The 21,602-nt window shown below is 39.5% G+C and overlaps 3 protein-coding genes across 4 annotated transcripts; 2 read left to right on the top strand and 1 right to left on the bottom strand.

Moving 5' to 3' along the window:
* Positions 1-3,499: 3,499 nt before the first annotated feature.
* On the top strand, positions 3,500-4,441 carry LOC143659614 (olfactory receptor 1J2-like). Its single transcript, XM_077132771.1, has one exon. It carries the CDS (start codon positions 3,500-3,502, stop codon positions 4,439-4,441), a length of 942 nt encoding a protein of 313 aa, XP_076988886.1.
* Positions 4,442-10,533: 6,092 nt separating this feature from the next.
* Positions 10,534-19,995, bottom strand: LOC143659605 (olfactory receptor 1N1-like). 2 transcript variants are annotated; one of them, XM_077132758.1, is made up of 2 exons: positions 19,080-19,995; positions 10,534-10,559 (listed from the first exon to the last, which is right to left on the bottom strand). In XM_077132758.1, exons 1-2 carry the CDS (start codon positions 19,993-19,995, stop codon positions 10,534-10,536), a joined length of 942 nt encoding a protein of 313 aa, XP_076988873.1. The 2 variants fall into 2 exon arrangements, with proteins under 2 accessions (XP_076988873.1, XP_076988863.1); XM_077132748.1 differs by lacking the exon at positions 10,534-10,559 and having other exon boundaries at positions 19,054-19,995.
* Positions 11,920-12,876, top strand: LOC143659599 (olfactory receptor 1J4-like). Its single transcript, XM_077132735.1, is given in 2 exon segments — positions 11,920-12,085; positions 12,088-12,876. Coding segments are annotated over 2 exon segments (939 nt in total). The 3' UTR covers positions 12,861-12,876.
* Positions 19,996-21,602: the final 1,607 nt, after the last annotated feature.

The raw sequence follows: 21,602 nt of genomic DNA, 5'->3' as shown, positions 1-21,602 counted from the left end.
GAACAGCATAGAATTCAAGCCTTCTAAAGCTGTTTAAGTGTTCAAGCCAGGAGTTTCAGGAAAGCCTCCCATGCTCCCCAAATGTCTCCTCCACTGGCTATAAAAATGCTCCAAATGTCAAGATTAAGGTATTTTTTCCTTGATGTTAAGTATCATTCCTCTCTGTTTAGTTAGGACAGCATTCCAATGTAGGCTTACCCATGGTAGGTTTTGTGGGTCCTATTACTTAATGAGCACATATGCTTTCTAAGGACAAATTGTCCTCCAAGGGGTCACTTTTTTTTTTAGCCCTTACTGTCTGAGTGTGCAATAATTGCCCAGACTCAATCCAGATCTCTGAAGCAATATTAATGCACCTGAAATTGAGAGGAAGGATGAAGAGAGACCAATGAAGGGTGGAAAATGTAAGAATCTGGAATCAGTGTAAACAAAGTGACTTCATGTTTTGCTAAACCTAGATCCTAAACTTACAGAGTAGAACTTTATTCACTGAAGTTATCCTTCTGCTTTTAGCTTGGAGTTATGGTAGGCTGCTGGGGGCTGGCACTTGGCTGACTGGTAAATTATCCAGCTTATCTCAAAATGTGGCTTGGGGTATGACACTGGATTCAGCTTCTGGGTATCAGAATATAAGCTACTTCTCTGAGAAAAGACATCTTTCCTGTTCAGGTTCCCTCCCTGGTAAACAAGCAACTGCCTCAACGATAAACTGTAACTGTAGAACGGGAGTTTTCTCTCTATGTTTATATATTGCCTATTTTGCAGCTCTTGGTTTTCCATCCTGATTTTTGCCAGTAATTTGTAATCTCAATTTCACACCTTTAAAACCCGGAATCGAGCAAAAGAATTGATATGAGAAGATTTCTTTTGGGTATAAAAGAATATAAATTATGTAAAACCTCTGCTCCATCTCTAGGTATGTTTACATTGTATTTTTAATTGTAGCAAGCGGGAAACCAACATTTTTGAGCAAAACTCTATAGGCAAGAAAAGGTGCCAGTGGCTTTACTTATGTCATTTCATTTCATTTTTACAGCAACCATATGGGGTATAATTACTTATTATTTAAAGATCCTTATCTTTCTGAGATTTACAGAGGATGAGAAACCTGCTAGGGGTCACAAATGCCGAAAGCAGGCTATGATTATGAACCAAGCTTACCTCATATTGAAACCTGTGGGATTTTCCCCCACAGACACACACTGCATCCAAAGAGAAAGAGTTGGCACTAGAAAAAGGAGGAAGATTGAATTTGACACTTTAACACTGTTTATATTTTTAACATATGTTAGGCAAGGTACTTTGGGGGTATTAGAATAAGGTCTTTGTAGTTAATTAAAAGATTGGAGGATTTGAAAACCAACATTGACTTTTTGCTAAATTTTTGCTCCTAGCTAGAAGCCCTTTTGATGAGTGACAGCTCTCACTCTAACATTCTGCCTTTTCTTATCAAAGAGATTGATTTGGAGATTTTGTAGTACAGGTGGTGGTTTAGAGCCTCCTTTGTGATTAGTGATAAATGCTTCTGATGAGATAACCTCATTTCTGTACTTGTTAGATAGGAATTAGCTCTGTTAAGCGATTGCTTTGTTTTGTTGCATGCAAAGTGGAAAGTTGGGGAAGGATATGTGGAGTTTGTTGCATACTGGTGCCCAGGCAACCAGAGTACATGGATATACCTGAAATTCTTCCAATACTGTTGTATTAGTTTCCTATGGCTGCTGTAACAAATTACCAGAAATTTACTGGCTTGACTTAAAACATACAAGTTTTAGTTTTGGAGGTCAGAAGTCTGAAATGGGTCTCAATGGGCTAAAGCCAAGTGGTTGACATTTTTCTGAAGACTCTGTGGACAAATCCATTAAATAACCTTTCTCAGCTTTCAAAGTCACCTGTCTTCCTTAGCTGATGGCCTCTTCCTCCACCTTCAAAGCCAACAGTGCACATCTTCAAATCTCTCTCTTCTGCCTTCTTCTTCTTCTACTTAAAGAGACCCTTGAGATTATACATAGATAATCCAGAATGACCTCCTTGTTTTGGAAGCAGCTGATTAGTAATCTTCATTCTATCTGCAACCTTAATCCCCCTTTGCTATATAATAACATAGTCACAGGTTCAGGGGTATGGACATTTTTAGGAGTCATTATTCTTCAGCTGAGTAGCAAGTGTTACATCTAAGATGAAAGGGACATGCAAGAAGATGATGGAAACTTGAGATACAGATAAAATCTCATTTATTTGGGTATCTTGTGCAATATTCTTCACTATTTTTTTTTATGATAGGAGCACTGGAATCCTGCCTAAGGAGGGAAAGGGGGCTGAATTGGGAATGAATTAGAAAATGTACATTTGAATATAATTTAAGATGGTCGTGAGTGGTCATTTAACTCAGTCTGGGTTAACAGTAGACAATAAAATGTAAATAAATTTGCCTAAACCGCTTTTTGGGAGCCAGACAGGTCTTTATTTTGTCAATATAACATGGGATCCCAGGAAACCCACAATAGCCAAGTGAGGGCAGTCTAAATTACATAACATGGAAATGCATCTTTCCAGGGGAGCTGGAATGGATAAGGCAGCAAGAGTGAGAGTGATGCGAGCGGTGAGTTGCGGAGGGAGAAGTGTCTAAAATGTAGGAGACACAGATTTGCAGGGCTTTAAGGAGTACTAGGTTTGTTACACTTCATTTCACGATCAGAGGAAGCCCACTTTGAGTTTTTAAGCAGCAGAAGGCATGTTGAAATTTAGATTTTAAAACATATCTTTTGGACCTCAGAATGGATTTGATACAATACAAAGTTTCCAGGGACCCTCTAATGAATTGAAACAAATAAAAATGAGCTTTCATTAATGACTGCTCTGTGAAGAATAAAGTACAGTCCCTTGTGCCCTTTTATTTGAAAACAACATCTCACATCTAAAATTCAACAATATGTGTTGAAATCAAATCTTCCAGGGATAGAGATCCACAGTTGATGATTTGGCATATTAACCACAGGGAATTAACTTACCTGAGACAACATATTCCATCATCTGGTCCTCAGCATTGCAGGCACAAAAATCCTTTTGTTGTCAGTGGACCGAGAAATCCAGACTCTTGCTAACATTTGCTTCAATGTCAATGTACTAATTCCTTGGGATTAGTTGGTTTTTTTTTTTTTATGATGGGGTACTGTAATCCTGCCTAAGGAGGGAAAGGGGACTGAATTGGGAATGAATTAGAAAATATACATTTGAATATAATTTAAGATGGTCGTGAGTTGTCATTTAACTCAGTCTGGGTTAACAGTAGACAATGAAATATAAATAAATTTGCCAAAAATGCTTTTTGGGAGCCAGACTTTCTAGATGCTAACAGATAAAAAACTATCATAAGCAGGTTAAATTTCTCACATTCCTAAGTAAAAACACATCTATTTTATATGGCTGATAAAAATGATCACTTCAGAGTCCCTAATATTCTGAACTATTCTTCATACCCAGCTGAGACAAGGTCAGCATGAAGTTGGAGAACCAGAGCCGCGTCTCTGAATTCCTCCTCCTGGGGCTCCCCATCCGGCCAGAGCAGCAGCGCGGGTTCTTCTGCCTCTTCCTGAGCATGTACCTGACCACGGTGCTGGGGAACCTGCTCATCATCCTGCTCATCAGGCTGGACTCTCGCCTCCACACCCCCATGTACTTCTTCCTCAGCCACTTGGCCCTCACTGATGTCTCTTTCTCATCTGTCACTGTTCCAACCATGTTGATGGACATGCAGACTAATCACCGATCGACCCCCTATGTGGGGTGCATTGCACAGATGTATTTTTTCTTGTTTTTTGCTGACTTGGACAGCTTCCTTATTGCATCAATGGCATATGACCGCTACATTGCCATATGTCACCCCCTCCACTACAGCACCATCATGAGTGGGGGACTGTGTACCTTACTAATAGCTGTGTCCTGGTTTCTTTCCTGTGCCAGCTCACTCTCCCACACGCTCCTTCTAACCCAGCTGTCCTTCTGTGCAGACAACATCATCCCCCACTTCTTCTGTGACCTTGCTGCCCTGCTCAAGCTGTCCTGCTCAGACATCTTCCTCAATGAGTTGGTCATATTCACAGTAGGGGTAGTAGTCATCACGCTCCCATTTATATGCATCCTGGTCTCTTATGGCTACATTGGGGCTACCATCTTGAGAGTCCCTTCAAACAAGGGGTTCTGTAAAGCTTTGTCCACATGTGGCTCCCACCTCACTGTGGTGTGCCTATACTATGGGGCAATATTTGGGCAGTACCTTTTCCCAAAATTAAGCAATTCCATTGACAAGGACGTTATTGCTGCTCTCATGTACACAGTGGTCACACCCATGTTGAACCCCTTTATCTATAGCCTCAGGAACAGGGATATAAAAGAAGCCCTCAGGAAACTCTTCAGAAGAACAATATTTTTCTCACAGTAACATTTAACTTTTAAAAAAATCAAAACCTCATATTGGTTAATATCATGCATTTGATTTGCCATTTGAAGGTGTATCAACACTATCTCTATCTCCAAACCCTAAGACAAATAATGGCATGTTGTATATCATTGATAACTATTTGTTGACCAGAATTTAATTCTTTTATTAATAATGTTACCCTTATAAACAACTTTTTTCTTTCCTTCTTTTAGAATCCTTTCTTCTTTTTAATCACTGAATTTCAGTTTTCACAAATGCTCTTAAAGCAATTCAGGCAAGTAAGGTTTTGGGGTAGGAACAGATCTCACACCTGAAGAACTCTATTACATGCCCATTTTCCTGCAAATAGTTCTTTCTATTGACTAAATTAACAAATATTGCCACAGAAACAAAGTGCTTTTTGTTGTTGTTTAAGCCATAGATCAATGCATTTATATTTACAAAAAATCATAAATAAGCATACATTTCTTCTTTATTGGGAGAAGATAAACATTGAGGCAGTGATGATTCTAAATCATAATGAAATTTTAAGTGAAGGCTTTGTTTTGAAACCCATATTCATAGGCAGTTGTGATCAAAGGAAACTCTTTGTTCTATTAAGTTGAGTCCATCTGCCCAGGATATTTATTATTTACCCACTACCAACATGTCCTCTGTATCTTATGTATGGAACATGAATTAGTAGCAACACCATCATTTTTACTGTAAGGAATTATTAGTCCCTGTCATGGTTAGGTGCATGTGTCAACTTGGCCAAGTGGTGATACCTGTTTGTCTGGTTGGGCAAGTGCTGGCCTGTCAGTTGTGATGAGGACATTTCATAGAATTAAATCATGATCATGTCAGCTGCATCCACAGCTGATTCCATTTGTAATTAGCCAAGGAGAGTGTCTTCTGCAATGAGTGATGCTTAATCTAATCACAGGAAGCCTTTTAAGGAGGATTCAGAAGAGACAGGCTCTCTTCCTGCTTTGACCAGTGAGCCTCTTCTGTGGAATTCATTCAGATCCTCCATCGGAATAGTTGGCTTCACAGTCTGCCCTGAGGATTTTAGACTCTGTGTTCCTGCAGTTACGTGAGGCACTTTTACAAATTTTATATTTACAAGTGTTTCTTGTTGGTTCTATTTCTCTAGAGAACCCTAACTAATACAGTCCCTTTGCAAGGTTTTCTTTTGAAGATTTAGCCTTCAGTAGCACAAGCATGTGTAAAAGAAGGAACCAAGCATTTCTTTGTAAACTTAGATCACTTACAAACTGCACCAATTCTTAACTTTTCTGAAAGTTGGCCAACAATTAAGCAGGATCTCCTGAATACTTGAAAGCATACTTGACCATGCTTCCATCTCAAAACAAACAAATCTTCTTGATGACCGAAACAACAGGTCTTCACTTTCTTTATTCTTTTTGAAGTAGACTATTTGGTACACCTTCCTTAAAAAAAAAAAAAAGAAAAGAACAATGCAGACTGCTGTATTTTAGGTGGTTCTATTCTTGTAATTGCTTACCCTCAAGGCACAAATAATACCCCTGCTAGACTGATGCCTTTCAGAAATCACTCAAGGGAAAGAGATGAGTGGTGGATGAAGGAAGGTAGATTACTTTAAAATAACTGTAGATTGCATTCGTACCCTGGTAAGCTTATTAGAAGTGTCACACATTGAAATTTAAGGAAAAGTGTCCTTTTCTCTCCTCCCAACCCCTTTGTAGTAAGCATAAAGTGTGATAAAGCTCAGCCCAGCCTGTGGGTCCATTTTGGGAAGCAGCTCTGGGGCAGCACTCTAAACTACTTTTACTACTGTGGACAGTGGGGTTTGAGTAGGACACAGACCAGTGTTTCCCTGCCGTGGAGGACTCACTGCTATTTCAATTGGGAGGATCACTATATGCACATAAGCCCTCACAATTATTCCTTTACGCAATATTTTATAGCCATGAGCCTTTTGTGAATAAAATACGGCATACTTAGCAGTGGTATCAATAATAGTTCGTGTAGAGAAACTGACCACATGAAAACCATTTCAATAGTTAGACACAACTATAGTTTTCCTTTGTGTCTTCAAGTTAGAAGAGTAAGATGGCAAAGCAGATGAAACTGTAGGAAGCATAAGTCTCAAAGTATATAAGCATTGTGGTTTAAATCTACTTTACATGTTACTATCAGAAAATAGGAATTTCTAACAAGCACTGTTAAAAATATATTGTAGAGATGTGGGCCATGGTGGCTTAGCAGGTAGAGTTCTCACTTGCCATGCCAGAGATCTGGGTTCGATTCCCAGGTTTTTTCGTGGGTGTCTGAGCATGAAAAACAACAATAACAATGAAAAAATATATTGTTGGAGCAATTTAAGTTAAGTGTGTTTTATTCCACATAAAACGTTTAAAGATTTGAAAACTGTTAGTCTGGCACCTGCTAAGCTTGGCTTCAGCTAAGCAGCTAACATCGTTTTTTTGTTTTGTTTTGGTTTGTTTTTTAATGGGCAGGCTCTGGGAATCAAACCCGGATCTCCAGCGCAGCAGGCGAGAATTCTGCCATTGAGCCACTGGTGCACCACTCTAACATTGTTCTTAAAGGTGTGAAACACATTTATTTTTGAGATGGGAGGACTAGCTTTGAAGAGGAAATAGTAGGTAATGCAAAAGTAATTATTTTTAGATCAACATCATACACTTTCTAATACACCCACATTTATACATAAATTTCATATTTACAAGTACAAAAGGCAAAGAACCACAAAGAATCTCAACAATTACATTCAAGTTAACACTTTTGTCCCCGTTCCCCATTTTCTAAATCTAGAAGAAAACTGAAAATGCCATCCTGCATGTGAACTTCACTTTTAAAAGCTGGAGACAGTGTGTAGTTCTGCATATGTCTTGGTTTCCACAAAAGTGAACTGAGACTCCATCATGTCCTAGGCCAAATCAGCCAGAAGGAAATCATCCATGGCTGTCTGTTTCATGCTGGTGAAAAACGAACTCCCCATGGTTTCAAAACCAGAATTCACAGTCTGTGTTTCTGCACTGGTCAACTGAACTTTCCTTTCTACAGCAGGCAAGTTTTAGTGGAAATCTCTTCTGCCTGGGTTTCTGTGTCAGATGAATCAGTCCTCATGGAAAGGCTGGAGTGTTTCAGAATACTGCCCAGAGGCAGATGAGGGCTACTTTATAAAAGAAGTTTAAGTCCGTCTGTGTCTGTGTATCACACATTTCCAGGGCCCAAGAAGTTGGCATTTCCCTTACAACTGTAAGAATGAGCAGAGGTGTCTGCAAGGAAAAGTCCCTTTGGGTCTCTATGTCCAGGGATTCCAAGACTGGTTCACTGTTCATATTGCTGAGTTCACTCTCTTCCATTTGAGTTTGGATATTTGAGGCTGAAAAGAACTCTTCCATATCAAAATATGTCAAATATATCAAAAATATATATGTCAAAATCTATCCCGGGATTTCGGGTTGGACCAGATGGCAGCTGGGTGTCGGGTCCAGTGTTGGTGTCAGACAATAGACTGCCATTATCCAATGTCTGACCTGACAGGTTACTTGACAAGACGTTTTCTTTCTTTCTTTTTTCCCTTAAATGTTTTTTATTGTGATATATAACATGTAAACAAAAAGCAATAAATTTCCAAGTATGTTTTAACAAGTAGTTACAGAAAAGATCTTAAAGTTTGATATGGGTTACAGCACCACAATTTTTTCTTCTAGCTGCTCCAAGACACTGGAGACCAAAGGAAATATCAATATGATGATTCAGGAGTCATACTCATTTGTTCAGTATGAGAAGAGTGTATCTTCTCTGTTACACTCATTTTTTTTCCTCTTTTTTGTGAAAAATAACATACATACAAAACAAAATTCAAAGTACATCACAACAATTAGTTGTAGGACAGATTTCAGATTTTGGTATGAGTTACAATTCCACAATTTTAGGGTTTCACTTCTAGCTTCTCTAAAGTACTAGAGCCTAAAAGATATATCAATATAATGATTCAGCACTCATACTCATTTGTTAAACCCTATCTTCTCTGTTTAAATCCACCATCAGCTTTGATCTTTCTCCCACTCCTTAAGATATTTGAGCTATGTCCATTCTAACTTTTTCATGTTAGAAAGGGCTGACGATAATATGAGATGGGTGATGGAATTAGTCAATATTCTAGAAAGGTTGACCCCTCTGCATTTCAGGACCCATCTGGAGGTTATAGTTTTCTTAAAAGTTACCCTAGTGCATAGAACCTTTGTAGAATCTTATCTAACGTCCTAGGCATTTTTAGGCTTGGCAGGAATGGTTTTGGATGCAGTTTGGCAAGTTTTGATAGGTAGCAATGCCTAACTGAAGTTTGCATAAGAGTGACCTCCTGAGGATCCTCTTGACTCTATTTGAACTCTCTCAGCCACTGATACTGTGTTTGTTATACTTCTCTTCCCCCTTTTATTCAGGATGGCATTGTTGTGCCCAGAGCCGAGGGCTCTAAAAGCATCATTGCTTTCCTACAAATGTCACTCCAGATTCAGCACTGACTTCTTTCACGGACATCCTGCCTTCAGGATTAAGAGTGAAAAGCAGAACTTCTCAAAGTTTAGGGTGCAAAATATTCCGGGAGAGCTTGCTAAAACAGATTACTGAGCGTGATCACCACAGATAGAGATTCACTAATTCTAGGGTGGGGTTCAGGAATTTGCATTTTTTAATAAGATTCCAGGTGTTGCTATGAATGCCAATCTAAAGAGCACATTTATAACAAGCCAAATCTTAGAAGTTGGGGAATGCACATTTATAACACCCTACTCGACTTCTGATAATAGATGGGGTGTAACAAGAAACAGCTTAAAGTATTTTAATAATGGAGAAGTCATTTCATGTTGATATTTTAAAAGTAATTCTACCTGCAGTTCCTGTTTTCAGCCTCTAGTGCAAGGGATACTTCCCCAAGCTATCAAGTTCCCTTTTCTTTTGCATATATGGCACAGACATATCAGATACTATGTGGCATGCTTTGTATTGTCTCATCAATGAACCACGTGTTCAATGGAAATAAAACCAAAAAAAATCACACATGATGTTCATTGATGTTCTTTTTCTATTTCCATCAAGCCCTGTGGAAGTATTGCCTTACACATTTACTTTAGTTTCAGTGTGGCTTGAAACTTTGATGAAGTCACTTAAAATTCTATGACTTTCTTCACATGGGTAGGTCATGTTCATGTGTTCTATAATTCCTCTAAAAATGCTTTCATATTTTTGAATTAACAATGTATTCAAAGCATGATGCCCTCAGAACTACCTGCTTCACAATCCCCTTATCCCTGACTCCATGAATAAGAATTCTGCAGGTAGGGCTGAGATTTGCATTTTAATCAAACTCCCCAGGTGACTCTGTGGAATATCAAAGTTTAGGGATCACTGCCCTGGAGGATCTGTCCTCAAGGGAGTAAGGGAAAAACTGAGCAATTAATGCATGCGTATTGTATGTCTCTAACCAAGAGCTGGTTACTCTGTTCCTTTGAGTCCTCTTCCTGGTGGGTAGAGTGGAGTCTTCACATCTCCATTTCTGGAGCAGGCTTATAGCTTTTTCTCTGATGTCAATGGGAGATTTAGGACCACAGAAGTTGCAGGCTAAATCTGGTCCCTGTATGTCCTAGCAAGAAGCTGAGAAACCATTCCATACTCCATGGAGCTAGATAACTTGAGCTTAAAGTTCAGAACACAGTTGAATATCCTTTATTAATACCTCGTACTTTTTCTCGCTCTTACTGATGTTGCTTCTCGTTCTTGTTTCTTTAGGCAGACTCTTGTGCCTCTAATCCCTAGCCTTGGCAGATGAGAAATAGAATTAGCTGGCTATGTAAATCAGACAGCACATCCCCAAAGCCAGGGTGAGAGCTCTGTCTCTTCATTCGTGGTCTAGATGTCAGAATGTGTGCTTGCTTAGTGAGTGCAGAGATGGCATTATTTTATACTTCTCTTCCCAAGTCACATTCCCTTTAAAGAGCACTACTACTTTTACCTAAAAGTATGTTTGAAGGGCCCCTCTACTTGGAGAGTTTTGTTTAGTTTCTACCTTAATGTTGCACTGCTATTGTAGATTTTTGTTAGCTTCTGCTTGATGATTTCCTGCCTATAATCCCTGGTATAGTCCCATACCTTCATCAAAGGCATCAAATCTTGGGTTCAGGAAAGATTTACTATCCCAGCCATTTTTGCCTGGGTTCCGTCAAAGGTAAGTCATGGAACTACCTCCCCAGAGATCTTTTTATGCTGTGTTTAATTGAAGCAATATCACCTTATAGGTTAGGACACTTGCTATGAATCATATGTTTTATACGCATTAACTTATTGAATTCTTACCGTGATTCAGGGACTATTATCCCTAGTTTAGAGAAGAAAAACTGAGGCTCTTAAAGGTACAATACCTTTCCTAAAGCCATATAGCTGGTAAATGGTAGAGAGAGGATTTGTATCCATTCTATCTAACTCCAAAGCATATGTTTTGCCTTCTACACATGATTTCACTGTCAAATAAATATCAGTTATTAGCAAGCATTGGTTAAGGTATTATTGATCGTAGCCTGGTATAGAGTGGGAGTCTGCATTTGGCCTGGAGCTTATGCAGATAAAAGAAGTATGACTGAATTGGATCCAGGGAATTTATTAAATTCTAAATCCCACTGATCAGATATGCTTACAAGTTCAGGAATTGTCTATTTATAAAGCACAAAGGGCAGGGGGGAGAAGAATTAGAGAAAGATAAAGAGAAGACAGAATAGTAGGATATCTGATCAGTCATTCTCTATCTGACAGGGTATGTTTGGACTCTCCCAGTATTGTCAACTCCACCACCATTTGCTGCTTTTGGCCTTTGGCTCAATCAAGTAATAATCCCCAGATGAAGTGGCTTTGTGACACCAGAACTCTGACCAATATCTGCTTGTTGAGAGAAGTGAGCAATCAGGAATGAGAGATAAGAGATTCACACGGAAAGGAGAACAAGAAACTAACATTAACTTGTAGCAATCATCTGCAATAGTGCTTCACATATGTTTTTATTAGGATTCATAATAGTTTCATGACTTCGTTTCATACTCTTATCTGCTGTTTAGAGAGAAACTGAGGCCAACTGAGTCACTTCACAGAACTCACGAATATGAAATGATGTCAGAAATTGAATCTGCTTTTTATAGCAATGCTATCCTTTCCACATACTTAATGAGGAATCCCAAAACACCACACTGCCCTCAGATATGAGGCTCTATCCTAAGCCACAGCCCCAAGGAGCCCCTTGGTGCTTGGGTGAGTGGAGACATTGTGAACTTGCATGTCTTTATTGGCCTTTTCAAAATTCTGTTAAAACAAAAAAATGGCAGGGAAGTGGGGGACATATAAGTGGACCCTTTCTTTATTATTATGTGCCCACTATAAGTCATTATTTCACAGTATTTTTTTATTTTTCCAATGTCTCTAGCAGAGGCGAGACCATCATGAAGTTGGAGAACCAGAGTCGCATGTCTGAATTCCTCCTCCTGGGGCTCCCCATCCGGCCAGAGCAGCAGGGCTGGTTCTTCTGCCTCTTCCTGGGCATGTACCTGACCATGGTGCTGGGGATCCTGCTCATCGTCCTGCTCATCAGGCTGGACTCTCGCCTCCACACCCCATGTACTTCTACCTCAGCCACTTGGCCCTCACTGATGTCTCCTTTTCATCTGTCACTGTCCCAAACATGTTAATGAACATGCAGACTCAGGAGCAATCCATCTCCTATGCAGGGTGCATAGCACAGATGTATTTTTTCATATTTTTTACTGATCTGGACTACTTTCTTCTCACCTCGATGGCCTATGACCGCTATGTGGCCATATGCCACCCCCTCCACTATACCACCATCATGAGGGAGGGACTGTGCACTTTACTGGTAGCTGTGTCCTGGATCCTTTCCTGGGCCAGTGCTCTGTCCAACCCCCGCCTCCTGGCCCAGCTGTCCTTCTGTGCTGACAACATCATCCCGCACTTCTTTTGTGGCCTTGCTGTCCTACTCAAGCTGTCCTGCTTAGACATTTCCCTCAATGAGCTGGTCATTTTCACAGTGGGAGTAGCTGTTATTACTCTGCCATTAATATGCATACTTGTTTCTTATGGCTGCATTGTGGCCAACATCCTGAAGATCCCCTCTACCAAGGGCATCTGCAAAGCCTTGTCCACATGTGGCTCTCACCTCTCTGTGGTATCTCTGCATTATGGAACAGTTATTGGGCTGTATTTTTTCCCCTCATCCAGCACCTCCAATGACAAGGATATAGTTGCTTCTATGATGTACACAGGGGTCACCCTCTTGCTGAATCCCTTCATTTACAGCCTAAGAAACAGGGACATAAAAGGGGCCCTGGAGAGACTCTTCAGCAGGGCAACAGTCTCATCTCAATGACATTTGCTCTCCTTTTTAACAGACACATATATTCACACATCCCCTGATGCTAGACCCCCTGATCTCAAGCTCAGTGTGGAATAACTGCTCAGTACACATTTGGTCCCTTGAACTGCATTTCTTTATAGTCATTCTCTCCTTTTCTTATAACTCTTTAGTATCAAATGTGAATTCTGAGCTGACATTATTAGTCATTGCTCTTGCCTACTGCATAATAAATGACAGAGCTAGTAAAACTTATTTCTTTCCTTTTATTTCCTGGGAATTAGTTCCTATGAATCCTTGGAAGACATTGGACAATTGGACTGCTTTGACAGAAAGGCTGCAAATTTTTTTTTTTTTTTGGCTGCTACTAGTGATGATGGTAGGCAAAGAAACTGTATAGTGTCCTTTTATGGCTCCAGGAATCTATTGTTATGAGTTAGCTGCTCCACATGAGGACTTAAGGCTTCGACCTGATTTTAGGAAGACTGATTATCCTTCTAGATTACAATAACCTCATTCATCAGTTCACTCTCAGATCTGTTTTCTCTAAAACTTTCAGACTGAATGTGTGAGCTTCATTCGGAACACAGATTCCATCCAGATATGGAATGAGAAAGACAAATATAACATTCATCGTCTGGAACATTCTGTTGTCCTCACTAAATTTGATTCCTTTCTCATTTGAACCGTTCATTGTCTGTCACCTTCAAAATAATTTCTACTCAGCTTAGTGACCCCAGAGATGTATTGTGCGTTCAAGGAATAAATCTTCCCCATCCCAGGAAATACCAAGTAGATCTCTTTCTACAGACCTGTCCTTAGTTAAGGATAAACAGGATCACAAATGCTCCTGAAGCTCAGCATCATGTAGCTACAAGAAAAGAGTATCTGGGAAAGGCAGATCTGGATTATAAATTGTGTCTACCAGAGCACTAGCTATGCGGTCTCAGGCAGTTTTACTTAACTGCTCTGAACTTCAATTTCTTCATCTGTGTAGTTGGAAAAAATTATAAAACACCTAACTTATTTTCGATTTGGAATAAATGCAGTAACGAACTTGGCTCAACACTATAACTGACCAAGAGTAATGAATATTAGTTTTCCCTACCTTCTGCATCAGAGATGAATTCTGGAGAGAAACTTGCACAAACACTCCTGGATGATGGTGACTATGGAAGAAGGGGCACACTAGGCAGAATGACATATAAGTTCTATTCCCAATTCTAAGAGAGCCAACTGCCCTAGCACAAAATGACAAATTTCTCTGGCTTAGGCTAGAACATGTTGACCAAGGGGAAATGAGTAAGTGAGTTGGTGCATGAGTGCATAAGGAAAGGCAGACCAGAAGAGTACCTTACTGTCTACTTGTTTAATAGCCACTCAAAGAGTGGCCCTTGACATGGAACTGATGAAGCTGTCTTTTAGTATACCAGATTTCTTCATGTAATGATTAAGCTTCAGGCATTGAGTCACTATGTCTGCACACTCATCCCCTATCAGTTCTGGAACCAAAACATGGACAGGGCTGGAACCTATCTTGCTCGTCAAGAAAGCCCACGCAGCCAGAGACCTATGGAGAAAGTGTGCCTTGGCTAGCTGTGGCATACCCATGAACTGCTGCACACCCTGATCCTTTTGTGGCAATCCCACCTATAGGTCTGAGCACCCAGAGCACCTGTATTCCAGTTTAGTTGTTTGGGGCCTTGAACATCAGCTTATCCCTTTCATTCCCATCCCTGAGAGGGGTCAATACTATGATTCGTGTTTTTAGCCATGGGCTGGTGACCCAGATCTGCATGGATTTTTCACATGAAGAAATCAAGCCCTATTGGAAAGAGTTTTATCATCACGCCATCCTCCATATTGATTTTCTTTGAATGTGGACAGTCCAAAAAAAATTGACATAAACCAAACTGATTTGAATAAATACACAGAATCTCTGAAAGTCCTTGTTAGAAGTATGCACTTTATTTGGGGCATTTTGCCAAGCCATGTCAGAGCTAAGTTTCATGATCTTCCTCAGTGAAGCATCTTCTTGGGTTTAGAATAAAGTTTGCAACATTTTTTGAAAACTGTGAATATGCTATATGGCTAAAATATTTGTAATTGTTAGCCATTGCTGACACTTTGATCAACCACTTTATATCCTTCTCAAAAGTTAGCATTAATTATTTCAAAGTATCACATTAGACAGACATTTCTGAGTGGAAGGGAATAATAAATTCCCAGAACCAAGAACACCAGTAATTACATTTTAGCTTACAAGAACCAAATACACAATTTTAACTCTGACATACATAAGTTTTAAAACTAAATAACAATTATCCTATTTTGGCAAAGATGGAAAGTGGATGAAAGATTAAAGTATCAACTAAAGAATTAGATTCACTTAGCTTTTATTTGTTATTAAGGATCAAAAGTTAGAGTTAGTAGCAGAAAAATAGTGAGACTTTCTTTACTTATAGATTCTGTCATTTAGCCTGGCCCTGTCCATATGAATATGCATAAAACATGGCCTCCATGCTAAAGACTTTCACAGTCTAGTTCTGTAGAGAGAAGAAAGATGAATTAAAACATGCAGAAGAGTACAAAAAGTGCTTTAAAATAATAATACTAATAACAATTGAACTTATTGTGCATGCTTGCTGGGAGCTATGCATTGTATTATATTACCTCTTAATCTTCATAATAATCCTAGGAAAAATAAACTGCTATTATTTATGTTTTACAGTTGAGGAAAGTGAGACCTAGAGATAAGGATAAAAGTCAAATAAATGGTAGTTGCACAAAGGAGGGTCCAGTCAACTTTGCCTGCATATCAGTAAAAGCTTTATCAGGTATGCTAGTATGAATCTGTTATATACCTCAGAAAAGCCAAGATCTTTAGTCATCATTCAATATTGCTGGGTGGGAGCTTTTTTATTGTGTCCCTGGAGATGTGACCCACCCAATTGTGGGTGGTAACTTTTGATTAGATGGTTTCCATGGAGATATGTCTCCACCCATTTAAGGTAGGGTTGTTTACTAGATCCCTTTAAGAGGAAACCATTTTACAAAAAGCTTGAGAGCCCATGCAGCCAGAGACCTGTGGAGATGAAGATGGACAATGCCGCCAGAAGAGCTTCATGAAAGAAGAAGCCTGGAGAGAAAGTTAGAAGACATTACCATGTTCACCATGTGCCTTTCCAGTTGAGAGAGAAACCTCAAACTTCATCAGGCTTTTTTGAGTGAAGATAACCTCTTGTTGGTTCCTTAATTTGGACATTTTTACGGCTTCGAACTGTAAACTTGCAACTTAATAAATTCTCCTTTTAAAAACCTTTCTGTTCTGGTATATTGATTTCTGGCAGCCTTCAAACTAGACTACCAGGGAAGTAATTCTTTATCTAGGTATTGGAGGATGCTCCGGATTATGAAACAATGGGAGAAATGGCATTCTAGGCAGAAAGAACAGAGTGAGCCAGAGGATTGAAATAGCATGGCAAGTTCAGGGAAATGCAAAAACTTTGGTGTTATTAAAATATAAATGGGTATGAGTTGAAGGAACATCAGGAGATGAGTCTGGACAGGTAGACAAGGACTATGTCATGAAGGGGCTAAGATGCCCTGCTAAGGAGTTTAAACACTGCATCGACTGGTGGTGGTGATAGTGGTGATGGTGGTGGTGTTAAGGGGTTAAATATGGCAAGGTAGTTTGTGCTTTAGAAAGATTACTCAGGTACTCAATGTGTTAGATGTATTGCCAATGGATTGGAGAATTCAGAGACAGGGAGCTCAATTAGAAGGTCATTGCAACATCCAGGTATCAGATTATGCAGGCTGAATGTAGACAGCAGCACTGTAAATAGAGATGATAATACTTTTGAAGGTAGACTAGACAGAACTTAGTAATTTAGGGAAAGTAGGTGGTAGAATTAAGGATTGTTTAATATTTGGGGTTCTATGAACTAATATTTAAGAACAAAAATGGAAGGCTAGTCCCTTTGAGTGATTTTGATTAGGTAAAACCATCTTAAGAAAGTGAGGGAGCAAGTTGTTGACCACCTGCTTTTCTAAAGAGTTATAAGCACAAGGGAGGCAAATGCCCCAGATGGACAAGGGGTGTCAGGGTCTTCTCCATCACCCTACCTCTGATCCCAATTAAAAGCTCCTTCCAGTCACATTACACCCCTTAAATGTAAATATTTAGAAACAATTTTGTTTCAGTGTGAATTATTTTTGCCATCATCACTTTAGCCCTAAATAACATTAGGCTTTGTGATCTTGAGAGAACAGAAGTTTGAGTTTAGAGACTTGGGATGGGTGAAATAATGTATATCAAGGAAGGGATAAGTTTGGAACTTTGAATGTGACAGTAACTATTTTGACTGGCTCAGATCTAAGAATTTTGGGCTGTTGAAGAGTTACAGGCAACATTGTCTCTTTACATCTTTTGCACTGACTTAACTCCTAACTGCCGCAGAATAATACTGGGGGAACCAAAGCAGACACCCAGACAAATTTCCTGATTTCCTTGGGGCCTGTGGCAAAGAACTTAAATCAAGCTCCAAACAGAGTTCACACATGTACTGATGTGTGAATGGATTCACACATGTACTGATGTGTGAACAGATTGGGACTCCCTGAAGGTTGCAATGGAAAAATAAAACAGAAGGCCACCAGGAAAAACCACCAACAGTGATGATGCTGGGGCTGACTGGGCTAGTCTGAGCAGTAGGGCTGGGTGTGAGGCTTTAGTTGGTAATCTCACATCTCAACCTCTCTCAGGTACATGAAAAACTATGTTATAAGGGGAGTTAGAACTTTGCCAGGATAGCCTTTCCTGAAAGAACGGATCATAAGAAGTGGAGAGTATTTTCTTTCCAGTTCAGTTTCTAAAAGAAAGCTAGAGGTTGAAGGCTCAGAGGAAATTATCAGTGGCCCATAGCCAACAGGGCAGTCAATGTCAATAGCATGGACATCTCCATGCGCCAGCTCTGATTAAATGAGAGTTCCTTCCTTATCCCAGCCATGGACTCCTATGGGAATACCTGGAGAAAGATCTGAAGAGAACAGACTTCCCCTTTCTAGGTCATAGAACAAGAGTAATACTTAAGTACTAAAATATGGTTTATGTTGCCATGAATGAATCACATTTGTATTCACCAACTGCTGAAGCCAGGGGCAGTTTGATTACATGAAAAATTCTTCATTGAAGAGATACAGGAATCCTGAGGCATGTGATGATAAGGGTAGGTTTTAAAAACAAACTGCCATGGGGGAACTCAGGCAGCCAACAGACACTTGGTCATACCAGAGAGACATGAGAAATCAATATTATATGGTCCATATTTTTAAAAAAATAATATTTCTAGTATTTTTGGAGGCAGGAGAAACCCTATGTGTGCCAATAACCATCATTTTTTCATCACTGTAAATAATTTAAGTTGCTGGTGTTCCCTTTAGATCCATGGCTGCCTGAAGGCAAAAAAGGAAACAAGGTTGCAATGTTCACATCTACCAGGAGGAAAATATTTCTGAACAGCAGGGATGTAGAAACACACAGAGCGCTAACATCCTGGTGAAACCTTGAAACCATGGGAAGTGAGGCAACAAACTAGGAAAGCTAAGCAACAAATTTCAGTCTTCTGATAGGCAACTCCATACCCATTTTGCATATCCTGGACTGTAATCTCCAGCCTTTATTTCTTTTCTCTTAACCTTCATTTAGTACTTTAAACAAGACAAGTACTCCCAAGTTTTTGAGGATTGACACATTTAATAAGCTAGAATGAAAATGTCATGAAAGTAGGGACATTTTGATGTTCAATTCCATATTCCAGGGTTTATAACAGCTCCTAGAACATGATAGATGATCACTAAATATTTGTGGAATGAATGAACCTAGAGAAAAGCTCTTTTGACTTCTTGAATGGGGTAGGTATGAAAACTGAAAGTAATAATAATAATGATTATTTATTTAAAAGCTACTATTATTGTTAATATACTGGATGCTTTTCATAGTTTATCTCACTTAATCATCCATGTCTCCTTATTAAATAGAGATTGTTATATCCATTTTACAGATGAGAAAACTAAGGATCATAGAGATTAGATAACTAAATTTCTCCAGCTACAATCTTATGGCTCGTGTGGGTAGATCTGACTGAAGCAAAGTTTGCCTCACTCCAAGCCTTTTTTTTTTCATTAATGATTGCTGCCACTTTATCTAAGAGGAAAAACTTCTCCTGCAACTGAGGAGCCTTTTAAGGGCCCCCTTCATGTCTTTGTTCCTTAGGCTATAGATGAAGGGGTTCAACATGGGAGTGACCACAGTGTACACTGCAGCTGCAGCGATGTCCTTCTCTTCAGAAGCGACAGAAGGAGGGCACAGGTAGGCACTGAAGAGGGTCCCATAGAACACACAGACAACACAGAGATGGGAGCTGCAAGTGGAAAAGGCCTTGGACCCCCCACCAGGGATTTGGACTCTCAGGATGGCCACCACAATACGGATGTAGGAGATGACAATGCATATAAAGGGGACAATGAGTACTGTGCCTCCCATGGCAAATACCATCAACTCATTGATGCGGGTGTCAGAACACGACAGCTTTAGGACAGGTATTATGTCACAGAAAAAGTGAGCTATTTCCCCAACAACACAGAAGGATAGCCGAGCCATGAGGAGGGTGTGAGTCAGGGCAACACTGTTGGTGAGGACCCAGCACATTGCAAGCAGCAGGGCACAAGCTCGGGGGCTCATGATTGTGGAGTAGTAGAGAGGACGGCAAATGGCCACATAGCGGTCATAAGCCATTACAGCCAGGATGAAGCTGTCCAGATCACCAAACATCAGAAAGAAGTACATTTGGGAGAGGCAACCCATATAGGAGATGGTATGATGTTGAGTCTGTATATTCACCAGCATCTTGGTAACTGTGGAAGATGTTAAACCCATGTCAACAAAAGATAGGTTGACCAAAAAGAAGTACATGGGAGTGTGGAGGTGTGGGTCAAAACTAATGGCCACGATTATGAAGATGTTCCCAATCAAGGAGATAAGATACATACTAAGGAAAATTCCAAAGAGTAACTGCTGTTGCTCTGGTGACTTCGATATTCCTTGGAGGAAAAATTCAGAGATACCAGATTGGTTTTCCCCATCCATGGCTTTGCAGCATCTGGGTGTTAGGGGAAAGAAGTTAGAATGCTAGATTTCTTCTAAAACTTTACATATGCTGATTTATAACTTCCAAATCTCCCTTTATGTTTATTATCACTCCCAGTCCTGACTTTAACTTCAAGCTCACCCTATTTCCTTTCTCTCTTTATCAAGAACCTCATAATTTTTTACTCTTTTCCTTGTCTATCTCTGGCCAATCTTCTACATAGAATGACCCACTTCCAAGTTGTCTCTGGGCCTTTTCAGCCCTGGTCTGAACATGTCTTGGACCAGGTCTATCTATCAAAGTCATCTCTGCAGTAGAAAGTATACATGAGAAGCCTGAGATAAGCTAAATCCTCCATTCTTTTAGGAGATGGCCTAAAACTTCCATGCAAAATTCTTGTTTAAGAAACCTTCACAGTCTTTCATTTTAGAATGAATATAACAGAAGGGACATGAGGAACACTCAGGTGTCTATTTTTTTGTCACTTCTACTGAAATAGGCAACAATGAGCCTTGCATTCTAACCTAGCATTTGCATTTTGTCATTGCTATTGTCCTTCTCCTACAGCTAACATTAACTAGGCACTCACTTATGCCAGGCACTCTTAAACATTCTACATAGATTGTCTCCCCTAATCCTTACACTACTCTAAGAAACAGGGATTATTATTATTATCACCACTGCATAGAGGAGACAATTGAGGTTTAGGATGTTTGAGCAATTTTCATAAGGTCTCACATTTGATACAGAATTCTAACCCATAGCGTTAGAATCCAGAGATGGCACCATCAATCAATGAAGATAGAAAGTGATTTTCTACCACCATATTTGTATTTAATCCGTAAAAATTCCTAGTGTGGCATCTTTTGTCTCACTTCCCTGTTGCATTCTGTACACTTGTCTTTTATGCAGAATAATGAAATTGTTGAGCTGGATAGAATCTAAAAGGTCATCTGGCCAGAGGTCCCTAAACGTTGGTCTGTGGACAAGTTTATCAAGCAAAAGGGATGTTTGTTAAGAATACAGAATATTAGTCCCAACTTCATATGTACTGAATTAAATTCTCAAGGGTACAGTCTAGATATCTGTATTTAAAAACAAAAACCTTTGGGTGCATGGGTAGTTCTGTGGTTAGAATGCTTATCTTTCATGCAGGAGAGTCAGGTTCGATTCCCAGACCATATTCCCCCTCACAAAAAAACCTCTTCATGTATTTTTGAGACTGTCAACATTAACAAAATTTTATTTAGTCCAATCCCTCCATTTGATTCACAGATAAGAAAGCTAAAGTTCAGAAAGGCATAGTGATTAAGTTTACATTGTGCCTTGAAGGAAAATATAGAAGAGCCAAGGTATCCAGGCTCTCAGATTAGCACCCTTTTCTTAAGTCAGCTATTTTTATATTAATTATTATTCTTGGTTATGTCTTGCAGATCTATATGTGTTCCCATTTTCCAAGTTTTATTCAGAGCCATACCTAAAAAAAAACTTTACCTCCAAATTAAAAAAGACTGAAGCATTGTTCTTTAAAGTTTAAAAAGAGAAATTTCAGATCTATCATATTTATCTACCTCTGATCTCTACAATAACTGAGAAGCACATCTCA

This window comes from Tamandua tetradactyla, chromosome 2 (genome assembly GCF_023851605.1).
Source record: "Tamandua tetradactyla isolate mTamTet1 chromosome 2, mTamTet1.pri, whole genome shotgun sequence".
Lineage (NCBI taxonomy): Eukaryota > Metazoa > Chordata > Mammalia > Pilosa > Myrmecophagidae > Tamandua > Tamandua tetradactyla.
The sequence above is the reverse complement of the archived record's forward strand: the minus strand, read 5'-3'. Positions and strand labels throughout refer to the sequence as shown.

Coding starts and splice junctions, on each gene's coding strand:
- LOC143659614 (XM_077132771.1), top strand. CDS start 3,500: ATGAAGTTGGAGAACCAGAGCCGCGTCTCTGAATTCCTCCTCCTGGGG.
- LOC143659605 (XM_077132758.1), bottom strand. CDS start 19,995: ATGGATGGGGAAAACCAATCTGGTATCTCTGAATTTTTCCTCCAAGGA. Junction 10,560..19,079: donor GGCCCTTAAAAGGCTCCTCA/GTTGCAGGAGAA, acceptor CAGGGATTATAG/GCAGGAAATCATCAAGCAGA.